The following is a 22,981-nucleotide window of genomic DNA, read 5'->3' as shown; positions in this document are numbered from 1 at the left end:
AATACAGGAACACACTGAAGTGCAAGTGTTCCTATACGCTTTTCCGGGTTTCTTGTCATGCTTTATATTGCACTGTGGGTGCAAATCTGGAAATAAATAGAGGAACACTTGTACTTTCATGTTTTCCCTTATTCGTCTCCATGAGTATATTTGCGATTAAAGGCCGGTTTAATGAGCACCTGAAAGAAATATACATTACTGCGTTTTATCGAGGACGATACAGTCGATAATTCTTTAGCCAGAACGGCAAACACACCTTCACATGTAATAGTTTCTACTTGTGATGAAGAATGTCAAAATAGTGGTTGCTTTTCAAATTCCCTCATGTGTGGGTGTTAGCAACAAGAACAATACACTCCGTGCATCAATGGAATTGTAGTTACTGTTTAGTCAAGATCTATCTATAAAAGCTCAAGTATAGTTATCATGATATCACAACCATTCTGTTGTTTCTTTAATGTTATATCATGAAGAGGTTTGTGTCAGTCTCATTAATCTCAAATCTTTTACCTCAGTGCGTGAAGATCTGACAACCCCTTCCTTGAAGGTCGGGTCCGGTGACCTTGACTGAACCTTGACCTCCTATCTATATGCAGGATGTGCATGCTATTGAATCAGTCTGGTTTTAGTTTCTAAATCAAAAGTTTAAGTTAGTTCAACCGCGTGTCGGAAATACCGATTAAAAAGGAACACAAAGAAAGAGATCACGTGCTATTGTTTGTCAGCATACAAGTCAAAACATTGACTACTCAACAGTCTCGTTTCCTGCTAACTGGGTTCCGTCCTATTGCGCAACTTAGTACAATAACAAGTCCAGAATTTTGAGACCAACTCATTCAGCTGGATATATAAATAATAATCAGTATTATTTGATACGTCTAATCACTTGTATATTGCAACACTACGCTCCTTCTAATCCTTGCAAACACGTCGTGCAGCGTGCTGTGTCGTACAGCCTGCTCTGACAAACGGAAATCTGGAAATCGTGGAAATCTTAAAACGAGGCTCGGCCGTTAGAAAAGTTTGGCGGTCTTGTACGGACTTGATATTATATCAATCACATTGTACGCGTTACAAACATACACTTACTAAGCGCAAAGGACATATAACAGGTGTAACCAGTGAGCCAGGTGAATTGTGAATCATTGTACGACTCTTCAAACAGGGGCAGTATGTGAAGTCTTAGTTAACGACATGCTGCCTAAACCTCGATATAAAAATAGAAATACGATTGTTTAAAAATTTAAAATTAAAATCAATTTGTAAATACCATTTGCCTATGAAACAAGGAAGTGGAATTCAGTGTAACCATAGTTGTTTGTAGTGTCTCTTTTCACTTTCACACGAGAAACTTCGCATCGGCTGAAAAGTAGGTCATTGTCTGAATTGGTTAATGAGACTCACGTTTCGGTTTGAATACCCTTGTGGAAGCACTTGGCGCTCAGAAACGACCTGCACTGACGGTTTATCAAATCTACAGAGGAGTAGTATAATATGGATATAATGTTATTATAGCAACCTACATACAAAAGACAGCGGTAAGCCTTCTAGATTTCTATATGACATTAATACTGTTTCGTAAATTTTAATGCCAACATTGTATAACTTTAAAATAAACATTGCAGATTTGCAGTGACCATCAATTAGTCCTTTTCCTCCACTTGCACAGATAATCTCAAGAGCTACAATTATTGTTATTTCACAGATTGTTATTACCTTGCAACTGAAGGAAACGGTTGTTTGTTATAGTCCGTTTGGCTCAAAGGCGGACCGATGAATTGCAATCTAACTCGAAAACTAATAAACATAAAATACTCAATGCAACACTGATCATAATCAAACGTCAGACATAAGATAAATGAAATATCTATACTATTTGAATACAACTTTGGTCCCAACCGATCTAAAGCAGCCAAATTAACTTTGTGAAAGACTTTTGATTTTACTGCGTTTCAGCGTGTACTGAGGTATCACCATGTTACTAAGGAATAAGATAACGGAATGTAGATCCTGAGAAAATTACATCCCTCCCTTCTCTTTGTATGACTATTACATGCCATTTAAAGATTTCATACACAAACTGTTCACTATATGTGTTGAATGTCCATTAATTCATGTTCCCGGGTCCATGATAATCCGGGTTACTATTGGTCTTCAGCAGCCCATGCTTGTCGTAAGAGGTGACTGACGGGATCTGGTGGTCATGCTGGCTGACTTGGTTGACACGTGTCACCGTATCCCAGTTGCGTAGATCGATCCTCTTGCTGCAGATCCACTGGATTGTCTGGTCCGCCATATAGCTGGAATATTGCTGAGAGCGGCGTTAAATAACATTCATTCAATCGAGTCCATGAAACAACTCTGCGCAACTGCCATGTCCATCGTCTACATGACTGGAGACTTGCATACAGCGGCGTTTGTCCGTCCCAGAATGTCCATTTTACACGTCATGCATGTGTCAACTTTGTTTGCGCAGGACTTGCATGTAACGAAATGACCACAAGGTAAGAAGATGACGGAAACATCCTTCTTTGTGCACAATCTGCACATTCCTAATTGTTCCCTTGTGCCGCTGTTCCGTGCATTAGCATTGCAAGGAAACATACTTTCAGGGTTTTCCTTCTCATTTTGGTCAGTGGTCTTAAGGAAAGTAGCACTGTCTTCGCCCGATCGTTTCAAAGTCGAAATTTTCACTTCTAAAGCTGACACGTCTTGAGGTGTTTGGTCTTGTTTATCAACCAACGGATCTGAGAAAAACAATCCTACGATCAACTTAAGTTGTTTTCTGATGTCCAGACAATTAAAGTTGGAGATAATATTGTTGGTTTTCGGTGCACCCGCTGCTCGTCTTTGACTACCTCTGTTGGTTTCGTCAGTGTTAGACAGTGGAGGTCCTTGACTCACTCCGTTGGTTTCGTCAGTGTTAGACAGTGGAGGTCTTTGACTCACTCCGTTGGTTTCGTCAATGTTAGACAGTGGAGGTCCAAAATTCAGGTCATCTATCCTGCCTTCCTGCTCCTCTAGCCGCTTGATGAACGGACAGTGTTCCGAGTATCTCTGATGCTCAGCCGCAGGGTCATGTTCTTCCCCCCAGTCTCTCAGAGTTATCCCGCACTGGAAACACGTGACCCGGTCAGCTGACCCGATGTAAAAGAACCCGGCTGTTGCCAGTTGCTCGGGTGTTTTCGGGACATACCGTCCAGGCCAGGAAACAAATGATTCAACTCGGGAGTTGTATGTTTGGTAGTGTGAGTGCCTTGGCACGTTTTGCTGCAAAGACCCAGTGGGACTTGACATCTTGTATCTGAAGAACATAAACACTCGGTCTGTAGTTATTACTGAGGATGTCACGACATAGGTGCCTCACGATACGATACGTATCGTGATACTGAGGTCACAACACGATACGTATCGCGACACTGAGGTCACGACACGATACGTATCGCGATACTGAGGTCACAACACGATACGTATCGCGACACTGAGGTCACAATACGATAAGTATCGCGATACTGAGGTCACATTATGATACGTATCGCGATACTGAGGTCACGAAACGAGACGTATCGCGACACTGAAGTTACAATACGATAGTATTACGTATCGCGATACTGATGTCACAATACGATAAGTATCGCGATACTGATGTCACAATACGATAAGTATCGCGATACTGAGGTCACAATACGATACGTTTCGCGATACTGAGGTCACAATACGATACGTATCGCGATACTGAGGTCACGACACGAGACGTATCGCGACACTGAGGTAACAATACAATAGTCTTACGTATCGCGATACTGAGGTAACAATACGATAGTATTACGTATCGCGACACTGAAGTAACAATACGATAGTATTACGTATCGCGATACTGAGGTCACGACACGAGACGTATCGCGACACTGAGGTAACAATACGATAGTATTACGTATCGCGACACTGAGGTCACAATACGATACGTATCGCGATACTGAGGTCACGACACGAGACGTATCGCGACACTGAGGTAACAATACGATAGTATTACGTATCGCGATACTGAGGTAACTATACGATAGTATTACGTATCGCGACACTGAGGTCACAATACGATAGTATTACGTATCGCGATACTGAGGTAACAATACGATAGTATTACGTATCGCGACACTGAGGTCACAATACGATACGTGGAAGAGATTACTAGAGAAGGGAAGACTGAGTATCAGCCAAGTATCATCAACCACACTCACCAAGTCATATCTTATGTTCTGTATAACAAAATACAATGGAAAATGTGTTAACTTCACTGTTTTGTTTGTATTTTCCAACAAAAGTGTTGTGTGATATAATGTGCTATATCAAAATAATAATCGATGTATGTCGATACTAATACAAATGAATCGTGCATCGTATCGTGCAAATCTTGCCGGCGATGCACCGGTGGATCGTGACATTAAACGTTATTACACAGCGAAGGTTTACCTTTTATTTTTAAAAATTAACGTGTAGCTTTGATAAAAAAACAACCAAGAAGCTTGACAGTGGTGGAAGTTGAGCAACCGATGAGGAGCTTTCTGGGCCCACCGAACTTGGGACAAGCTATTTGAAAGTTTGAAACGGACAGCTGTGTGCAATGAAGCCGAATTAAAATACAGAATTCGTGCCAGCATCCAAAACTATTCTGGAGTCAAGAAGAGTGACAGGCTGTTTCAAGTCATTGCTGCTGTCCCGTATTTGACCTATATTGTGTCGCCCTTTTTATTGAAAACCTAAAACTGTGTGTTAGAATGTGATTTATTGGTTATTCATTTATTTTTAATCATATCTATAGATGTTTTATTCCAATTCAGCTAAGTAATCATAAATGTTAAATGCTGTGTATAAACTTGCGTACCAAGGAACGTACACACCAAGTGTTCTGAGATGATTTGTAAAAGAAAAGTTAATAATTTGAAAAAGAGTTTTGACTGTGACATACGTGGAACATTCACTGTATTGTTGCATTCTGAGAGCTGTGTCACTTATTCATTTACACGGGGAAGTCTGACATAAATTACATAAAACACAAATATAACACTTTGTGAAGTGTTGGGCGCTTACAGGACTTATTAGGCCTAAATATCGCCCCAAAATCGAACCTAACACAATCTACCTACCTACAACTTGCATGGTCATGTGACAAAACGTGCACTGGATTTCAAATTATCGTTTTAAAATGGATTTTCTCCAATTAGGCTTATCCTTTCTGCATATGACATTGATACGATAGCCCTGTTACATATGCTATATTTGGGATTACACTTTCTTAGTAAAATACAAATTCTAGTACTTTTGGAGTTGAGCCCCATCCGGGATTCGAACTCACACCCTCAGAGTTCGACCACTTTCTAAATGGCATTGTGTAATGATAGCCCTGTTGATCTCACCAAGGCGTTATTGAACCGTGCTTTTTGTAAATTAAGAATAAATTTGCACAATTTCAAAGTTAATATGTTACGAAAGAAAAAGTAGATTTTCAAAATAGTAATTGTAATTACTGCACTAAGGGTCTCATTGAGACCGAAGATCATGTTTTCTTTGTATGTGAATATTATAATGACTTACGTTTGCATTATATTACTCAACTCACAGATGTATTCCATGGCCAGTTAACTTCGCCAAATATACTAAATTGCAAAAATGAAACTGTTATTAAAATCACTTCTATTTATATACAAAAACTGTTTATGTCAAGAAAATCGTGACTTAAATGTTATTCTTAAAATCCATTGTAACATAGGCCACATGGCCTACATTACCGAATAAAGTCTGTCTGTATTGAACCAGAGTTCTTGTACAGGCTGGGATGACGCAACGCTAAATGATTTCTAAAATCAACATGCGCTGAGGGGCTCAACTTCTATTTTGTTTATTTACTTCCTACATTCTACCTGCATATTAGCTAGACAGTTTCCTGAAAGTAGTTCAGTGTCGTTTGAAGTGCTCCGAGAAACTAACTAGATCTATTACTCTGATAAATAATAGAAATATTTGTACTCGCCTGAGGAACAGCCGCGGTAAAGATATCAGGTTGACAGTGGAGGCTGTCGACACCCCTTGACGTCGTTAGTGGCACCTAACACTGTTCAAGAAGCAGGTTATCACCAGAAGCAAGGTGCATCTGTTGCATGTAGACTAATGTCCGTGGAATAAATCGGTTGAAATCCTATCTATCTAGTTTTGTTGTTATGCCTGAATAAAACTTACCGGTTATGTCGACCGGTTATACACCTCACATCAATAAGCAGGTTATAAATGTAGCTATTTTTAGGTACAGATCATAGCTCATTGTACTGTTCCTGGGTAACAGGTTATGCTAATGCAGTTGCAGAAGGACCGAGCGACCAAGAACAAAAAAGCTTTGGCAGTAGCACTGATATCGAGCCTTGCGTCCGTCATGGCTATTTATAATTCAAGCTCTATGACAGGATGTAATATGGATTCTTGTTTCTATGCCTGGGTTTTACCGGTCCGGCTATTTTAAGACCCACGTAATAATCGAAGGGTATGTATTTAGCTAGACCCCGTCTCTCATAGCTTTGGCGCAAGTTGGCTATGCTCAAAGGGAGAGGGAACCAGCTTAGGTTTTTTAACATCAAATTTTTAATATTCTTAATGGAACAAAACTATTAAAATAGTTTAATACAATAACCACCGACGCTCAAATTGTTATGACAATACCATTGTTTTCTGAGAAACATTTCGGGACAAATCGAATGACTAGGAAATTAAGGATTGTTTGAAGAAAATATCGGCTAATCGTGTGTGTTTGATTCCACTCCATGTTTTTCTTGTAAACATTAAAATCTCATTCATTACTTGCTCCTGCTGACAAAACCGTGTCGGTGTTAATCATGTTCACATGAGCATTCAATTCTCGATCATCGTCCCAGTGCTTCGCTGGGATTTCCCGGTAATTTGAGATCCACTTTGTTCTAATAATAGGTAAGTGGAAACACCTTAGCAAACTGATGCGGAATTTTACCAGCTGGTCAGTGTCAAGTATAGATTACAAAGGGAATGGGACGAGTCTACGCCAAGATTGACAAGGATTAAGTTTGGGTTTCATCCTCCATAATCTCCAGGGTATACGTTCCGATAAATCTCCACTAGTACCAGTGGATATTTATTGGAACGTATACCCTGGTGATTAGTACTAGTAGAGATTTATAGGAACGTATACTAGTGGAGGATTTATTGGAACGTATACCCTGCAGATTAGTACTAGTAGAGATTTATAGGAACGTATACCCTGTAGATTAGTACTAGTAGAGATTTATAGGAACGTATACCCTGTAGATTAGTACTAGTAGAGATTTATAGGAACGTTACCCTGTAGATTAGTACTAGTAGAGATTTATAGGAACGTATACCCTGGAGATTAGTACTAGTAGAGATTTATAGGAACGTATACCCTGGAGATTAGTACTAGTAGAGATTTATAGGAACGTATACCTTGGAGATATGGTTTGGTAATATATTATACCCAGAGTGACGCTATACCCAGTGTTTAGGAATAGGGAATATGTGCTCGATGTTATAATGATGATTATGACTATTCTAAATGTATCACTATCATCGTCCGTGTTTTGACTGACATACAACAGAAAATGTGCAAACAGTTATATAAATTTCACTGAATAATATCAATGTAACATTTGAAAGAGTTTACCGAAATGACCGCGAGTAAAACCTCGATAATCTGACGACAAATATTCCAGTATTCTAACTTATTCACAAGTTTTTGCGACACATCAAATTAGGAATGTCTTCACTGTCCCGAGAAGAGTGGTTTCACAACTGCACATACGTCAACGTGATGTGGAGGGAAGCCCAAAGTGAGTGAGTGAGTTTAGTTTTACGTCGCTTTTAGCAATAGTCCAGCAATATCACGGCGAGGACACCAGAAATGGACTTCACACATTGTACCCATGTGGAGAATCGAACCCGAGTCTTTGGCGTGACGAGCGTACACTTTAACCACTAGGCTACCCCACAGCCCCTATGAAGCCCAAAGTGATGTATGTCTCAAATGTTTAACGGTTTCATACTTTGTCATAGGCTAGTCATAGTAGCAACATTCAGTATAGCTAGCTTTGTGCCAGTGAACCATAGCAGTTCTTGGTTCAAGCAAATACGGAACAACGAAGGAGCCTATATCCCATAATATATGCTGCGCCGTTATGATAATATTCCCGTTATAAGATGTCAATAATCAATTTATTGTGACAGCAAATTCAACCTTTAGATATCAGTCCATACATTTAACGACTTTTGTTCGATTTTAATCATTTTCATGTGAAAGTGGAGAATGTTGGAGAGTTTTGCGGTAACTGTCGGGTGCAGCGTATGACTGAAGTGCTCATACAATCTTGCAGCGGTCAGTATATTCCCAGGAAGTATGATTTCAGTTTCCATTCATTTGTTTCTGTAAACAAACATGGCATAATTTGAGGATGGGGCGGTTTCGATAGTGAATGAATTATAATTTAACGTCTTATTGGCATTATTACTGAGAAATATAACGACCGGTTTCAAGAAAGCTTCGTTATAGGAACGCCGATTCCTTTAACAATAAGGTGTACGCGTTGTCTGCTTTCCAAGTGCGGAATTCCTGACGATTTCCAACACTATTCTGAAGTCAAGAACTGTAACAGGCTTGATTCAAGTATTTCGATGAAATTCATGACAACTATTGTACGACATGTTACTTCTGGATGGTATTTGACCCATTGTCTGTTTTCAGCGGTGTGGCTGCCATATTGGGAAAAGACCGTTGCCTACACTTACCTTTGTGAACAAATAACAAAAGTGTTATCGGTTACAGTGTGATTTGATTAAAATGGTGAGCGATACTTTAAAGAAAATGTGTTTCTGTTTGCAAGTTTGAATGGTGGTAATATTCTGGTAATCCACAGATAAACATATTTCAAAATGGCATTTCCATTTTAGAAGGTGATGTTTATAGTGGAGTGGTCGCCTTAAAATTAAATTATACATTCTTTGCGATATTTCGATAACATGTTCCAGTCCACCTGTAATCTGTTTTTTGTTTGTAACCTACAGTTCTATATATAATTGTTTAATTTCTGCTAAAACATCGGTACAAATATCTGTATCGAAATGTTGCATCAGTATGTACAGGAAGTTGTCATACACAAAACACATACTGTAAGTAAATAGTTAATAGACAAACTAGGCAATATTTGTTCTGGATGGAAGCGTATTGTTAGTCCTCCCCAAACACATACCTGCACAGTCTAGTGCATATCTGTAGGCTGCTACATGCTGTAAAGTGCGATCTGGCAATACTTATCTCCTGTATTTAGGACAAACATCTGTTTCAAGGAGAGCAAATACTGTACCGCTATATTTTCAGTTAGCTATCTGAGCCATGTCATCGTGATAGTGTGTCCCAGTAGTTGTAACCAAAAAAGGACTACGGAATTGATTGTACAAGCTGCAAAGGGGAGGGGTGGGTGGGGTTGGGTGGTTGTTCAGTATAAATATATATTTTTTGTATCGAAAGGGAGGGGGTATGTCGATATGACATGCTGCTTCTTCAATACATAAGCCAGTGTAATGCAATAACACAGAGGTCACTAAGGGAATGAATTTAAGTGACAATCATCGGAGTTATTATGAAGGAGTTTTTGTAGATATTCGTGATATAACACTGTGAAAACTCGTCTGGTACATCGCAAATGTTTGATGTATTAGACATTATTGAAATTACTACGGGCCCGGGGTCAAGCCATAGCAATATGGGGCGCTGGGGTAGCGTTCAATGCGTTCACACTGAAAGTCCTGGTTCGATTCCCACATGGGTACAATGTGTGAAGCCCATTTCTGGTGTTTCGCGCTGGAATATTTCTAAAAGCGGCGTAAAACTAAACTAACTCACTCACTCATAGCAGTATGGCGAAGGATCTACACCAATGCAAAAACCTCGCCAAGGTATACTTTTTTAACCTCAAAATGACAAAGGGAACACATTGACAGTGGATCCGGTATAACATAATGGTTTAAACCGTTCCTTTAAACATAATCATCGCTTCCTACGTCCACAGAGAGGAACGTACCTAATCCCCTTATTTCTCACTGTAACTATGACCGTAGTTAACCAGACCAGTCAGAATCCAGAAAAGGACGTTTTACCTTGAGATCAGCTGTTCTTCTGGAATCTGAAGCACAGAAAGCTGTTTGCCACCAAGAGTGCATGTTGCAAGTCTTTCTTGAAATCGCAAATCATCATAACATAATTTGGAGTGCATTATGTCTTGGAATCTCTCAAATAATAAGTAAAATCAGTACCTGGTGGTCATGTTCTGCTGTTAAGTGTAGGTGATTATACATTAAATATGTGATTGTTCTACACTGAAGGCCCGATCTAGATCTCATCTCGACCTGACTATGGCCGCTTGTGTCTAAATGTTGTCTTAATACGGTTGACCCTCTCGGTTGTAAAGCTTTGAGAATATGTCTGTGGGATATTAGCTCTTCAGATTAGTGCTAACACATGCCTTTTCTTTTCTTGCCCTTGTTATGACTTAATAAGATCAGAAAAATATTTCTATACTAATGGTTTTGACTTAAATTCAATTCTTCAAGGTATTCAAACTTCCAGCAACAGAATTAATCAGCTTATTCTTGACTCTGTTCATAAATACTTACTGCTTTCAAATAGATTCTAATGATTCTAAACTCTTATGTATGCAATGACTATGAACTATTGAATGTAATTTTGTAGACATTTTCCTATGATTATGGATTTCATGCCATTGTGGAAATAATTGCTTCTGTACTTTGTTTGAAATTAATCATTGATTGTATTGTGTTATATTTGATGGAGCAGCACTCACATAAGCCGTTGGCTTGTTGTGTCAATCCATATTCAATGTTATGTTTATATTTCATGAATAAAATATGTTTATAAAAAAAGGGATGCCTCTTCACGTTCGTAGACAACAAGTATCTATGAAATACTTCGTAAAAATAAAAAAACAAGAACAATGCAGTCATCTACACTGTTAATCACTATAGTCTGTTTGCAGTGAAAACGTACCGATGAATTTCACTCTAAATAAAAAAGTAAATTGATTTAAGCGAAATTAAGATTGCGAATCCTCATAATTTTACCTTGCCAATCGAACATTCAAATCTCAGAATTTTATTCAACTTAGGATAAAAGTTGTTTAACAAACGATAATAGTTTCAAATCGCTATTATTGGTTTGTATTACAAGGGGGTATGCACATAAGATGAAACAACGAGAACAAGTTGGGTTGGTCTAAGTTAACGCTCATCACGTACAGCACCTGCATTTGTTTCACTGTCCCATCTACTACCCATGGACATTTGGACTCGACAAATGTAATACTCTTCATTTGAAGAGTCAAGGTAATTAATGATGGATTGGTCAAGTTACAGGGGGGGGAGGAGTTATTGAGCATCTTGCGGAAGATCAGGCCTACATCTATCTTGGAATGCAAGTTCGAAACAAGTTTCAGAATGCCCAGTTTCAAGACAAACTTCGGGCCGAGTATTAAACTCGCTTAAAGAAATCTGGAGCTCAGAGCTAAATGCTTGAGACACGGTCACAGTCACCAATACTTTTGATGTGCCAGTCCTTTCCTATTCCTAGTAGTTGATTAAATAAAACATGACATCCAGAGTCTTGGCTGCATGACCAGAAGATCATAATACCAGAAAATCATAATATCTGATAACAGAGACCACTACCCTCGTTCCTCTCTCAGTCGTTTATATAATGCAAATTAATTCGGGAGGTCGGGGTTTGATTAAGTGGAGGCTTTTCATGGTAGAATTTTGTGTGTACTTATTTATGTCGGATGGTCCTCTGATGATGTATGTCAATGATGGAACAAGGAATTCCACAGCCATGTTAAGCGTGCCAAGGTTGCTGGACAGAATCTGAAATCTGAGGTTGATATTGTTGATGGCGATCTATTGTTGGACGGTACAGCAATGGTAGTAAACCAGGTGAAGTCCTTCACCAAGTCTGTCCAGAGTCGGTTATTCGCGGATAAGCTTTCTGAGAAACCATCACATCGTGTGTACATGCAGTGTGGGGAACAGAATAGCAATCCAGCGGACTCCTTCGCCAGGAAGAAGTCACCTGGTCTTTATGTGAAACAGGGCTTTCTTTTGCTGCTCAGGACCAGTCACTTCCCATTCGCAATCGCCAAAATGTGATTCTTAAAGAAAATATTAACATGAAATGTAGACTTTGCAATCAATTCACAGAGACTGTCCAAAACCTTGTGAGTGGATGCCCTTCCTTGGCACAAACAGCATACCTTAAACGACATGATGGTATGGCTAGTTGCTGCTACTACCGTCTCCACCATGCCTGTGGCTTTCACTCCGAGGTGCATCCATGGTACGACTCTGAACATGTCCAGGGCGTCATGGAAAATGATGCTTTTAAACTTGGAATTGGCTCATGTACAGCAAACTTGATTTTGTCCTTTTTGATAAGGCCAATGAATATATTTATATCATTGAACTTTCTGTCCCTTTTGACAGCAAATATGATTGGAAAGATTCAGGAAAAGCATGCTAAATGTGCGGACCTCGCCCCTGAAATGTCTCGCTTGCACCCAAAGTACACTGTCGTCAGGCTCCCCATTGTTCTCGGTCCCCTTGGTTTGGTACCTCCTGATCTCTTGGCGCCCGGGTTCTCCAGCCCTCACAGCCCTTCTGACGCTGTGGGTAATGCAGAAGGAAGGCTGCAGGGTTGGGGAGCCTTCATATTCTCCAGAAAGTTATTGGTGAGTTTGACAAGACAGCGATTCCTGGGAGAAGTCCCATGTCCTGTCTGGGCTGAGTGTAGAGGGGGCAAGGGTCCTGAGCTGATGACGAGCCCTACCGGCATGACTGTGCCAGGATCACCCAAACGCTCTCTGCTGCATGTTCATCTAAATCTGTAAAACGTAATAAAGAATAAGCAAAGAAATCCATTTTGTTATTGAATTTTCTGTCCCTTTTGACAGTAATGTATTTGACGAGATTCAGGAGAAACATGGCAAATATGGCGACCTCGCTTGCACAACCTAAGTAGCAAGTTGATCAAGTCCCCATTGTTCTTGGTGTCTTAGGTTTCGTACCTGCTACCTCCCAACCTCTTGGCGGACATTGGGAGAATGGTTTGCTTCCAGGAACACCGCCAATTGGATACTCTGGGAAAAGTCTCGTCAGTTCCTTCCAATCCAAACCATTCTATGCTTATCAACAACCGACCCAGAGATTATTACGCAACAACATTTTGAACATCATACCTAATCCAAATAGGTGTTCAAATCACATTTAAGTTCAATTTCTGTTGTGTAAATGTGAACATTGTATTCAAAGATCATGGGTTTTGTCAAAGAATTGGATATGATAAGATGTACCAACCATCATAATAAATCAAACAACACAGAAAGAATACACAAACTATAATCACAATAGTGCTTGAACTGGTCATTATTTTTATTGTAATTTAACATTGTACGGAAATCAAAACAATGAGATCGAACAATTAATGCAAATGGCAGCAATACATGACAGGGTGTCATAAAAAGCTACTTTATTGTGTCAACCTGACAAATGAGTAAAAACGTCATTGTACACTTTTCTTCAATCAGGAATACCTGAGTTTCTTATTGTCCTCGTCGATATTTGAGTTTTGCTAATCATTTGTCGCAGAATCACCTCATGAAATGTAAACTAAAATCAAATATACTTATGAAAGTATCAAAATAAATTGAAGTCTGTGATTTTGGAAATATCACGCAAAACGTCAAACTTGTTATTACAAAAGATTCCTAAACAAAATCCATCACCCACACACCGCTCTCGAGGATCGTGTTGAACTCCTTCACGAAGTCAAGGAAGTTGTCGTATTGGTCAGGCAGCTCACGTACTTGTCCACAAGTGTGAGCAACTGGCCTCCTTGCCAGACCTGATAGTGTTGTGAAACGAATGTAGATTGGCTTTGGGTGACCATAACCATCTGTGATACACAAGTTGGCTCCAGTGCAGAACCTGAGAAACCGGGCGAGATAATCTTTCTCCAGTTCACGGACATATTTTCTGAGGAGCTCCGATGTACTTTTCTGTTGCAAGGACATGTCGTCTGGAAATGAGAGCATCTTCATCACTTTCCGATTGTTTGGCCTGAGGGAGTCATACAGTGAATCAAGAGATGTTCCTCCACGACTGAACCCCAACAAAGTCAGTTTATCGAACCATGCTCCCTTTACATACATTGGCTGCTGAACCATCTCCTTGTGAGCTATCTCGCCAATCAACCTCTTGAGAGTTTCTTTTGTGGACAGACCTCTACATTCATGGACACTGAGGACATCAATAACGTCCTCCTCCACAAAATCACCTTCCAAGGACGCCTTGAGTATGCCAGCCTCTGAACATGGAAGGAAGGAAAGGTATTCCGGTATAAGGGATTCTTCTGTTGTTGAAAATATATCCATGCCATAAATGCAACACGCCATAAAAGACTTTGCTATGCTCACGGGGAAGTAGTTCTGCCACTTCCATCCGAAATAGAGAATGGAAGCAAATGCCAGCCATTCATCACTGTCATAATCATGCCTTATAAATGGCACCTTACAAGCTCTTTCCACACAACACTGTTCAAAGAAAGAATCCTAGAACTCTACTAAAGCATCTCGCATGTCTTCGGCAACCTCTACTTCTCCATTTGGCAAAATCATTTGGAAATTGAAAATATCCTTATTTTGATTGAAAGTTTTTTCTTTGAATTTTTCTTTGAGTTCCTGGAAGACATGTCCTCTGTGTATACGTATGGTATGGGGGCTGACATTGGCTTGTGCTGTCTGGTGTTCAAGATCTGCAATGAAGTTGTCCAGGAGATCAATATCAACTGAATATGGTTCAACCTCAGAATGTAGAGGCAGGATATTTGGTAACTCATCGTTATCATCACTGTGGTCATCTGTGTTTCCTGCAGCTTGTGCCTGATGATCCTGCTGATCCCCCTGATTCTGTGGTTTAGAATTCCAGCACGGTGGCTGATGCTGTTGACCTGGTGGCTGATGCTGTTGACCTTGTTCCAACGTTTGTTGTCCTGGTTGATCTTGATCAGCTTCTCCCCAAGTTTGCGGTCTTGAATGGGTACTCTGGGCACAATGACCAGGAACAGGATCTTTGGTGGTGGTGTCTTGTACCTTCTTCATCGCCAAATAAAACCTCAGGTTGGTCAGTCGAGTAAGATCAGACATATCCTGAACAGTGACATCCTCATTCAGAATGACAAACTGATAGTCCATGACATTGAACTCATAATCAGTTTCGGGTCCAAATTTTATGGAATGTCCCTCTGCGAATAAGATCTTCTTAGCTTGAACTAGTTGACTGTTTCAGAACCGATATATTCCGAGTACCACCTCCTGATTTAGTTCGGACTTGAGTATACATCATTTTCTTTTCGTCGAATTTCATAAGCCCAGTCTCCACCTGTTTTGTCAGTTTGACAGCATTTCGACTTTGTGGACCTATATCTGTTAGGTCGTCACTTGTCGATGGTCGGTTCAGTTTGATGCGCAGACGATCAAATAAACTCTGCTTCCATTTGGAAATTTTCTTCTGAGAAGCCATCTCTGCTTGTTCAATCTGAAAAGACAATTTAGATTAAACACTGAAAGTTTATGTGACCCATGAAAACAGCCTGAATTGTAATGGTAAAATTGGATTCAATGACGTCGTTTCTCATTGTGCATACAAGGCTAATTATTGATTGTATTCATGAATGTTTTATTACTAGAGTGATACCAAAGTCGGCCATGCGATAACAATCACCTCGTCTGGTTCTATTTTGCCAGACGTATGTCACATATGTTCAATTGGTTCGATATATTTCACACTTGGACGGCATAAAAAAGCCTGCTCAAGATATGAGAAATACAAGTTGTCATGACGTTATTATTTAAAACAAAGCCCACTTTGGCATAGTTAGATGAGTTGTTTCCTAAATGCTTTAACATGGGCTTGTGGCAAACCGGTTTGCTTAGACGGGACGATCATAATAAACTCTATACCGCCTTTATACGTCCTGGGCTAAACACTCACATATATCTGTTAAATTATGATACGTGCCGGTACTTAGGAAATGAATTGCAAACACGGTTCTAACTGCAAAAAGAATATAAGGCTACCGTCTTATTCTAAAGTCAAATACTGCTAAAGGAAAACCTGTATTTAACATGTATCTTGTCCTGTATTTATGCATGTTGGGAACCGATCTTGTCACTGAAATTTATGAGAAAGAGAAACTTATGTTCACTGCATCTGCGCGAGTAGCATCTGTAGTTTCAGATCTGCCTGGACTAGCCATCCTTCCTATCGAAGAGACATTCCCCAAATGCTGAGCTACCACATGATTCGCATGGTCTTGAAATTTCAAGATGATTAATTTCAAATATATTTTCATGTCGCATGGTAAAACACATTATCTTGAAATTTCAACTTACTTATCTTGAAATTTCAACTTATTCATCTTGAAATTTCAACTTAGCATCTTGAAATTTCAACTAAGTATCTTGAAATTTCAACTTAGTATCTTGAAATTTCAATAAAAAATTAAAAAAACGCATGGCCCTAAAAGGCTTCCGTATGAATGTTCAACACACTAAGTTGAATTTTCAAGATGCTAAGTTGAATTTTTAACATAGAAAGTTGAATTTTCAAGATAGCAAGTTGAATTTTCAAGATAGTGAGTTGAATTTTCAACATAAAAGACGCTGAATAATAGCGTAGCGTGGCCCTAATAGGCATCCGTAGAGTGCGGCGTAAAACTATACTCACTCACTCTGATTATGAACAATGGTCTTGTCGCTTTTTTTCAATGCTGGAACGACAACACACTTTGTGAGGAACCATATGGCTTTGACAAGCCCATAGAATGCTAGTCTGTAATGCAGTTGCATATCTAAGTTAATATCTTATCGTGACAATGCAAATAAAACCAAGTGGGACAGAACGCCTTCCTTATAGAACCCAGACATAACGAGCTACTGACAGAAGATAGAACTACCAGCTAGACGACATGTTGCTACCCATTGTGCTCGCTCTCTGTACCCTTCCTTGTGTCAGAGGGTATACAGTGACCATTTACCCAGAGTATTTGGTACAGCGAGGAAGAACCAACTTCGACCCTGACAGGTGGAATGGTAAAATGGGCCTGGATAATCCCAGCACTATAGACAGCATGAAAAAAACGGGAGCCCGCACTGGAAGATGGCTGAATTCAGATTTAAGCTATTTTGACAAGGTACGTGTCTTCAGCCATACCATGGTAGTATTCACCCTGAGATAAGACAGGGCAGCGGGGTAGCTTAGTGGTTAAAGCGTTAGCCCGTCACGCCGAAGACCCGGGTTCAATTCCCCACATGGGTAGAATGTGTGAAGCCCATGTCTGGTGTCCCCCGCCGTGATAATAATATTAAGTGTATTTATAATGCGCTAAACTCCATTCACTAGGTGAATGCTCATAGCGTTAACAATCTGATTGATATGATTACGCCGGCTAACTCAAGCTGTCTGTGAGGCGCTAGAAGGTTAATAGTCCACCGGGTACCCATTTTCTGCTGGGTGAACTTAGGCAACAAACTCATTTGCCTAAGGTGAGGCCACATGTATCACATATGCTTCGTTGTGGGGACTTAAGTCCCAGAAACTCTCAGGAGCCAAACTGCCAAACACCGCCACCCATCTCAACGTTGCATAACTTCACCTGATTTGTGACCTGAGCTCTATGCACAGGGCCACACACAATATATATGATATTGCTGGAACATTGCTAAACACTTCGGAGTAAAACTAAAAACTCACTCACTGTGATAAGAAACCGTAATGACAGTGATTTTTCGGCCTGGTAAATTTACATTTCAAAACGGAAATGTTCTTTCTATCAATTAGCGTAGTCATACACTGAATCTACACTTTTGTTATTTCAATGTAGTTTCCCAGTATCATGTATATAAACTGTGTTAATGTTGGCATTTCGCATAGGTGACAGAAGATCCACACCGAAAAGGGTACCCGAATCCAGCGTTCTTCCAAAACAAGCAGCTTCAACACAATTTAGTTGAGAAATATCTCGACAATCTGAATAGATATGGAAAACAGAGACCAATCATGCTTGAACTGAAAGGTGGGTTAAGGAAGCTTACATATCTCATTGCTTTTACAAAATGTTTCTGATTTTTTTTTGGCTTCCACATCTAATTTTCCTCTGTGAACCCAAAATGGGTGTAATTCTTGAGAACCTGAGATCTTAGAAAGGTATTCACTTATTTACTACTAAGAGGTATAACTTTGCTTTTTTCTAATATGATGCAAGTTAACGAGACAAAAGCTTTATGACATAAGGAGGTTACACAATTCTGACCATGAACGTAAAGATAGGTTCATGAATCCCCTTATCAAACATGGGAATATAAAACAATAGTTATCATTGCTAATTACTTAAACAAAATTTTGTCTCTATTTCAAACGTGCTGCACTATAAATTCTTTTACAAAAAGTAATTTTCAGTGTAAACAATCAGTATTTACTAGAGCCACTGATAGCATATCTCATCCAAAGCCACTTGGGCATGGGCTAAACCACACTTCTTTCCAACATCTACAGCTTGATGCAGAATACCCGTAGATGAGTTGGATTACTGACTTATAATCTGACCTAAAAACCCACCTGTTCCTTAATTACTGACAGGTGTTTAACTTTGACTTAAGGGGCATATAAGTGGGTTACTATTTCTGATGTTATACGAACAATGATAACAACTGTTATATACTTCTGGCAACATAAAACTTCCTTTAGGTCAGTGCTAGAATGTATCGTTAGGGGCTGGTACGTTCTGGCATCTGGCTACCAAGATGATAGCATGATTAAAGCTGTCCGTCGTGCCCAAGTGTACTCTTCCAAAACCTTCCCAAGAGAGTCATTGAACAAATGAGGTGCTGCAGTCTGGCTTATCATCATCCTTTTGGTCTGATCTTTTAGGCAGTAAGTATCTACTACATCTGGATGGTGCGACTGAACCAATCATGCATTAGTCCTACCTGGTCCATTTGCATGGAAACTGGAGTTTAGCTAGGTATTTGGATATTCCTCTTGTGAAATAATATCATGATGATTTGTCAGACCCAAGTGGCACTGCCAACCCAAGGGACTCGGTATGTTTGTATTTGGTGATCTGACAAGCTTGTAAATCTTCATCTACAATGAATCCTACAAGGGGCATTCATGGATACTGTATGCTGAACGATTCCAAGACGGACGTGGTAACTTTTCTTTCATCGTTCAAATTCTTTCCATCCAAACACCTGATACTTCAACATCCTCAGGTGTCATGATGGCTGAACATAATTTGATAATCTAAACTGAGTACACTTGGACAGAACGGACAGTGCGTAACAGACAAGCCCGTTAACGCTCTGCAGCCTGAGGGAAAGCATTTAAGTTTCATTCTTGTCCAAAATGTGAGGTTTTCTGGCCGGCGAATAAGAAGCAAGTTTGAAAAGGAGATACTTATAGTGGCACAAATAATTATGGATAGTTGACAGTGAGAAAGATATATTTCTGTTGAAAATCTAAAGATGTTACAATGTGACAAGATTTATGGCCTGATGTAATATACATTTGTTTTGTATTCAGGAATATTTTGTATAAATCTGGCTAAAATGCACATAACACTAACTTTCATTAAAGGTCACATGCAACCAAAAAATCAAACATAATTAAAAACACAATTATCACTTATTCGTGACATATAATATACATTGCTGGTTATGAAAAAACATATAAACAAAATTATAAGCGTACAATCGCAAATCAAAAGTGCAATATTGTGTACCTCGGTTTACTTCCCAAGAAACGAAGCAGCCGGGATACCGAACACAGTCAGAGCGGGTGGGTGTGCACTCAAGTGTAACGGCTGGTTCATTTGCGTACGCCCTCACGGCTTATTGTGTGTGTATATGTAGAGATGTTGGGTTTTGTAAATACATGCTCATTTTTTGTGTATAACATTTTGCAATCAATAGACATCATAACATGTCAAGTGTTCAACTATCACACCTGCCTGTCTGTGTAATTACATAATGTGACAGAGACCGAACTCGGGCCATAAATCAATGCATTTTGTTTATGGTGTATAGCCTGATTGGTGTTAAGTTCAAATTGCATGAGGTCAGTGATCGCAGTTGTGTATTAAATATTGTCATTAGCAGACAGGCAGGCAGACACACAGGTGTCAATAAAACAAGACATTGAGTTTTGTCTGTGACAACGCTAAATAAATTGCTTTTAAGTATCGAACTGAGAAAGTGACTCGGTAAGAAGAACGTGTGGTGAAATTATATAAACAGTTAATTTACTGTCATAACATATAAAAAGCTCGCGCCTGTGAGGTATCAACAAAACATCAGTATCTCAGGGAATGAATTTCTTTACATAATCATGTTTTCCTGCCAAAGGTAACTTATGGCCTCACTGGATGGACAAATCTGCACATAAGGGTCACTTTCCAAGCAATCTTGATGCTGCTGCGGAAACCATATCTCTACACGTCCAGGCAATATACAACGGTTCTAACGGCGCAGTCCCTCCATATTTTGAACCAATCAATGAGCCAAACACACTGTGGAAGTTGGATGTCAATTGGACAACCGTAGTGACTGTATTCGAGCTTGTGGCCAAGAAGGTGAAAGCCATATATCCCCAAATAAAGATAGGCGGGCCTGCCTTTACTGGTGGAATAACCTATTTTGATAAACAGAACTTTCGTCAATGGAGCTGGATGACGCAATTCATGAACATGTCCCTTGGCCTATTGGACTTCTTTTCATTCCATCCTTTCAATCACTTTGTCGTCCAGGGGAACAGATATCGGTTTTATGGCCCAAATGAGGCTAGGCTAGTTGGGACGGTGGACATTGTGGAAACATATGCTAATATGATGACTGGAAAAGATGTTCCAATCATATTCTCCGCTCATGGTCTAGCAACGGTCACAGGCATCGATGTCCAGAAACCATCGACCCTCTTGGACTGGGCTTACATCAACCTTCACAACTCGAATATATTCACCTTTCTTGAGCTTCGGTACGTGGTGGACAGGGCTGTGTCCTTCCTTCTTAGTTACAGCAACAGGCAAGGCCAAGAAAGCATCAACTACAGTATCCTGGACAAGAATAAAAACGAGAGAGACATAGCTCTGGCCTTCCACCTGTGGGACAACATCACCAGCAGTATGAAGTTCCTCAGATCCGAGAGTCAGTTCCACCAGGCAGAGAGGCAGATACAGAGTCATGCCCTTGTGGAACCAAGTTCCAAAATGCTAACCGTTCTGCTACACAACTATGACACAGCCCAAGCTAAGGTCACACTGGCTTTTGACAAAGGATGGGTAAGGTTGACCCACGGGACATCAACCTGTCTGTACCTCAATAACAGGAGGGCCACTCAACTGGATAAGCAAGTACCTATTCATGTCAATGGAAATCAGGTGACTGTCCCTCCAGAATCTTCATGCTTCTTTCAGTTTCCCACAGGTCACACATTTTCTCATGTTCCCTTGGTCTATGAAAGTGTGCATTATGGAGACGACATGTTGGTTATAATAAACAGGAAAGCAGCTCACATGAACATCATGCTCCACAGCAGTGATCTTCATCACATTATGGTAGCAAAACTCCGCATTTCAGTAAGTTTCGTTGATCATTCTGCCAAGTATATTCCAGTTTCTGTAACTATGAATGGAGTAAATCTCCACTCGTACTACATTCTCCACAACCCAAGCAACAACGACACCGACAATCTCTGGGCAACAATAGAATATAATGTTCCACCGACCATCCTCAAGCAAAACGCCAATGCTGTTCAGATGCGCTTTGCTCAGGACCAAGGCCGGGTTGCTGCAATTGCTTTATCCCTGAGGAAAGGCCAATGAACTCCCTTGGATGCCATAATAACTGATTTCAGCCCATGATGAATGAGTTTCAATAAAATGTAAATAAAATTGTTGGCGACTTTCGGAAATCATGTATTATTATCGGTGGCAAAAGGTTATGCTTTAACATGTCACCTGCTCAACTCATACACAGGAAACTAATCACACTCACAGTGACAGTACACAGTGACAGTGTCACACAGGACACTAATTATACTGACACAGCAGCAGTGTCACACAGGACACTAATTATACTGACACAGTAGCAGTGTCACACAGGACACTAATTATACTGACACCGTGGCAGTGTCACACAGGACACTAATTATACTGACACAGTGGCAGTGTCACACAGGACACTAATTATACTGACACAGTGGCAGTGTCACACAGGACACTAATTATACTGACACAGTGGCAGTGTCACACAGGACACTAATTATACTGACACAGTGGCAGTGTCACACAGGACACTAATTATACTGACACAGTGGCAGTGTCACACAGGGCACTAATTATACTGACACAGTGGCAGTGTCACACAGGACACTAATTCAATAGGATTAATCTAATTTATAATTGATACAGTGGCGGTGCGGGCTGGCCATAGAACACTAATTATACCTTTGATTAATTATGGTAGCGGGCTCAACCAGGGTATTAATTATAAGCGATTAATTAATGGAGCAATACGGAAAGCACCAATCGGCGCTCTGATATTGCCGCATCATTCAATTTGTTATACCATTAAACGCGCCCGCATTTACCACCATACCATTGATGCGCGGCGCCCATAATATCGGTCATATGATAGCGTTAATCATCGCATCGATGATGCGCATCGGCCTGGCGCATACTCTTTTTACCGTTATATGCGCCCGCCACGTAAGTACGCATCACTTCCATGGACATGAAATAATGCGGTTCGAATATGTGCCAGCGTTCCATGGTAAT

At 40.1% G+C, this 22,981-nt stretch overlaps 2 protein-coding genes across 3 annotated transcripts; one reads left to right on the top strand and one right to left on the bottom strand.

The window, feature by feature from the left end:
* Positions 1 to 1,834: 1,834 nt before the first annotated feature.
* Positions 1,835 to 6,380, bottom strand: LOC124255414 (E3 ubiquitin-protein ligase XIAP-like). 2 transcript variants are annotated; one of them, XM_046689332.1, is made up of 2 exons: positions 6,235 to 6,380; positions 1,835 to 3,304 (listed from the first exon to the last, which is right to left on the bottom strand). In XM_046689332.1, the coding sequence occupies exon 2, from the start codon at positions 3,295 to 3,297 to the stop codon at positions 2,386 to 2,388; it is 912 nt and encodes a 303-aa protein (XP_046545288.1). In that variant the 5' UTR covers positions 3,298 to 3,304; positions 6,235 to 6,380; the 3' UTR covers positions 1,835 to 2,385. The 2 variants fall into 2 exon arrangements, with proteins under 2 accessions (XP_046545288.1, XP_046545287.1); XM_046689331.1 differs by lacking the exon at positions 6,235 to 6,380 and adding an exon at positions 6,029 to 6,225.
* A 10,608-nt stretch (positions 6,381 to 16,988) lies between these two features.
* On the top strand, positions 16,989 to 22,116 carry LOC124255410. The gene is made up of 3 exons (XM_046689324.1): positions 16,989 to 17,341; positions 18,082 to 18,223; positions 20,553 to 22,116. Exons 1-3 carry the CDS (start codon positions 17,117 to 17,119, stop codon positions 22,025 to 22,027), a joined length of 1,842 nt encoding a protein of 613 aa, XP_046545280.1. The 5' UTR covers positions 16,989 to 17,116; the 3' UTR covers positions 22,028 to 22,116.
* The last annotated feature ends 865 nt before the right edge of the window (positions 22,117 to 22,981 follow it).

Source organism: Haliotis rubra, unplaced genomic scaffold, assembly GCF_003918875.1.
Source record: "Haliotis rubra isolate DU_JTF1 unplaced genomic scaffold, ASM391887v1 Scf60, whole genome shotgun sequence".
Lineage (NCBI taxonomy): Eukaryota > Metazoa > Mollusca > Gastropoda > Lepetellida > Haliotidae > Haliotis > Haliotis rubra.
Note: the sequence above shows the minus strand (reverse complement) of the source record. Positions and strands in the feature narration are given on the sequence as shown.

What these genes read in the sequence shown, in the direction of transcription:
- LOC124255414 (XM_046689332.1), bottom strand. Translation starts at nt 3,297, where the DNA reads ATGTCAAGTCCCACTGGGTCTTTGCAGCAAAACGTGCCAAGGCACTCA.
- LOC124255410 (XM_046689324.1), top strand. Translation starts at nt 17,117, where the DNA reads ATGTTGCTACCCATTGTGCTCGCTCTCTGTACCCTTCCTTGTGTCAGA. An exon ending in ATTTAAGCTATTTTGACAAG is followed by an intron (nt 17,342 to 18,081) that starts GTACGTGTCTTC and finishes CATTTCGCATAG; the next exon opens with GTGACAGAAGATCCACACCG. An exon ending in AATCATGCTTGAACTGAAAG is followed by an intron (nt 18,224 to 20,552) that starts GTGGGTTAAGGA and finishes TTCCTGCCAAAG; the next exon opens with GTAACTTATGGCCTCACTGG.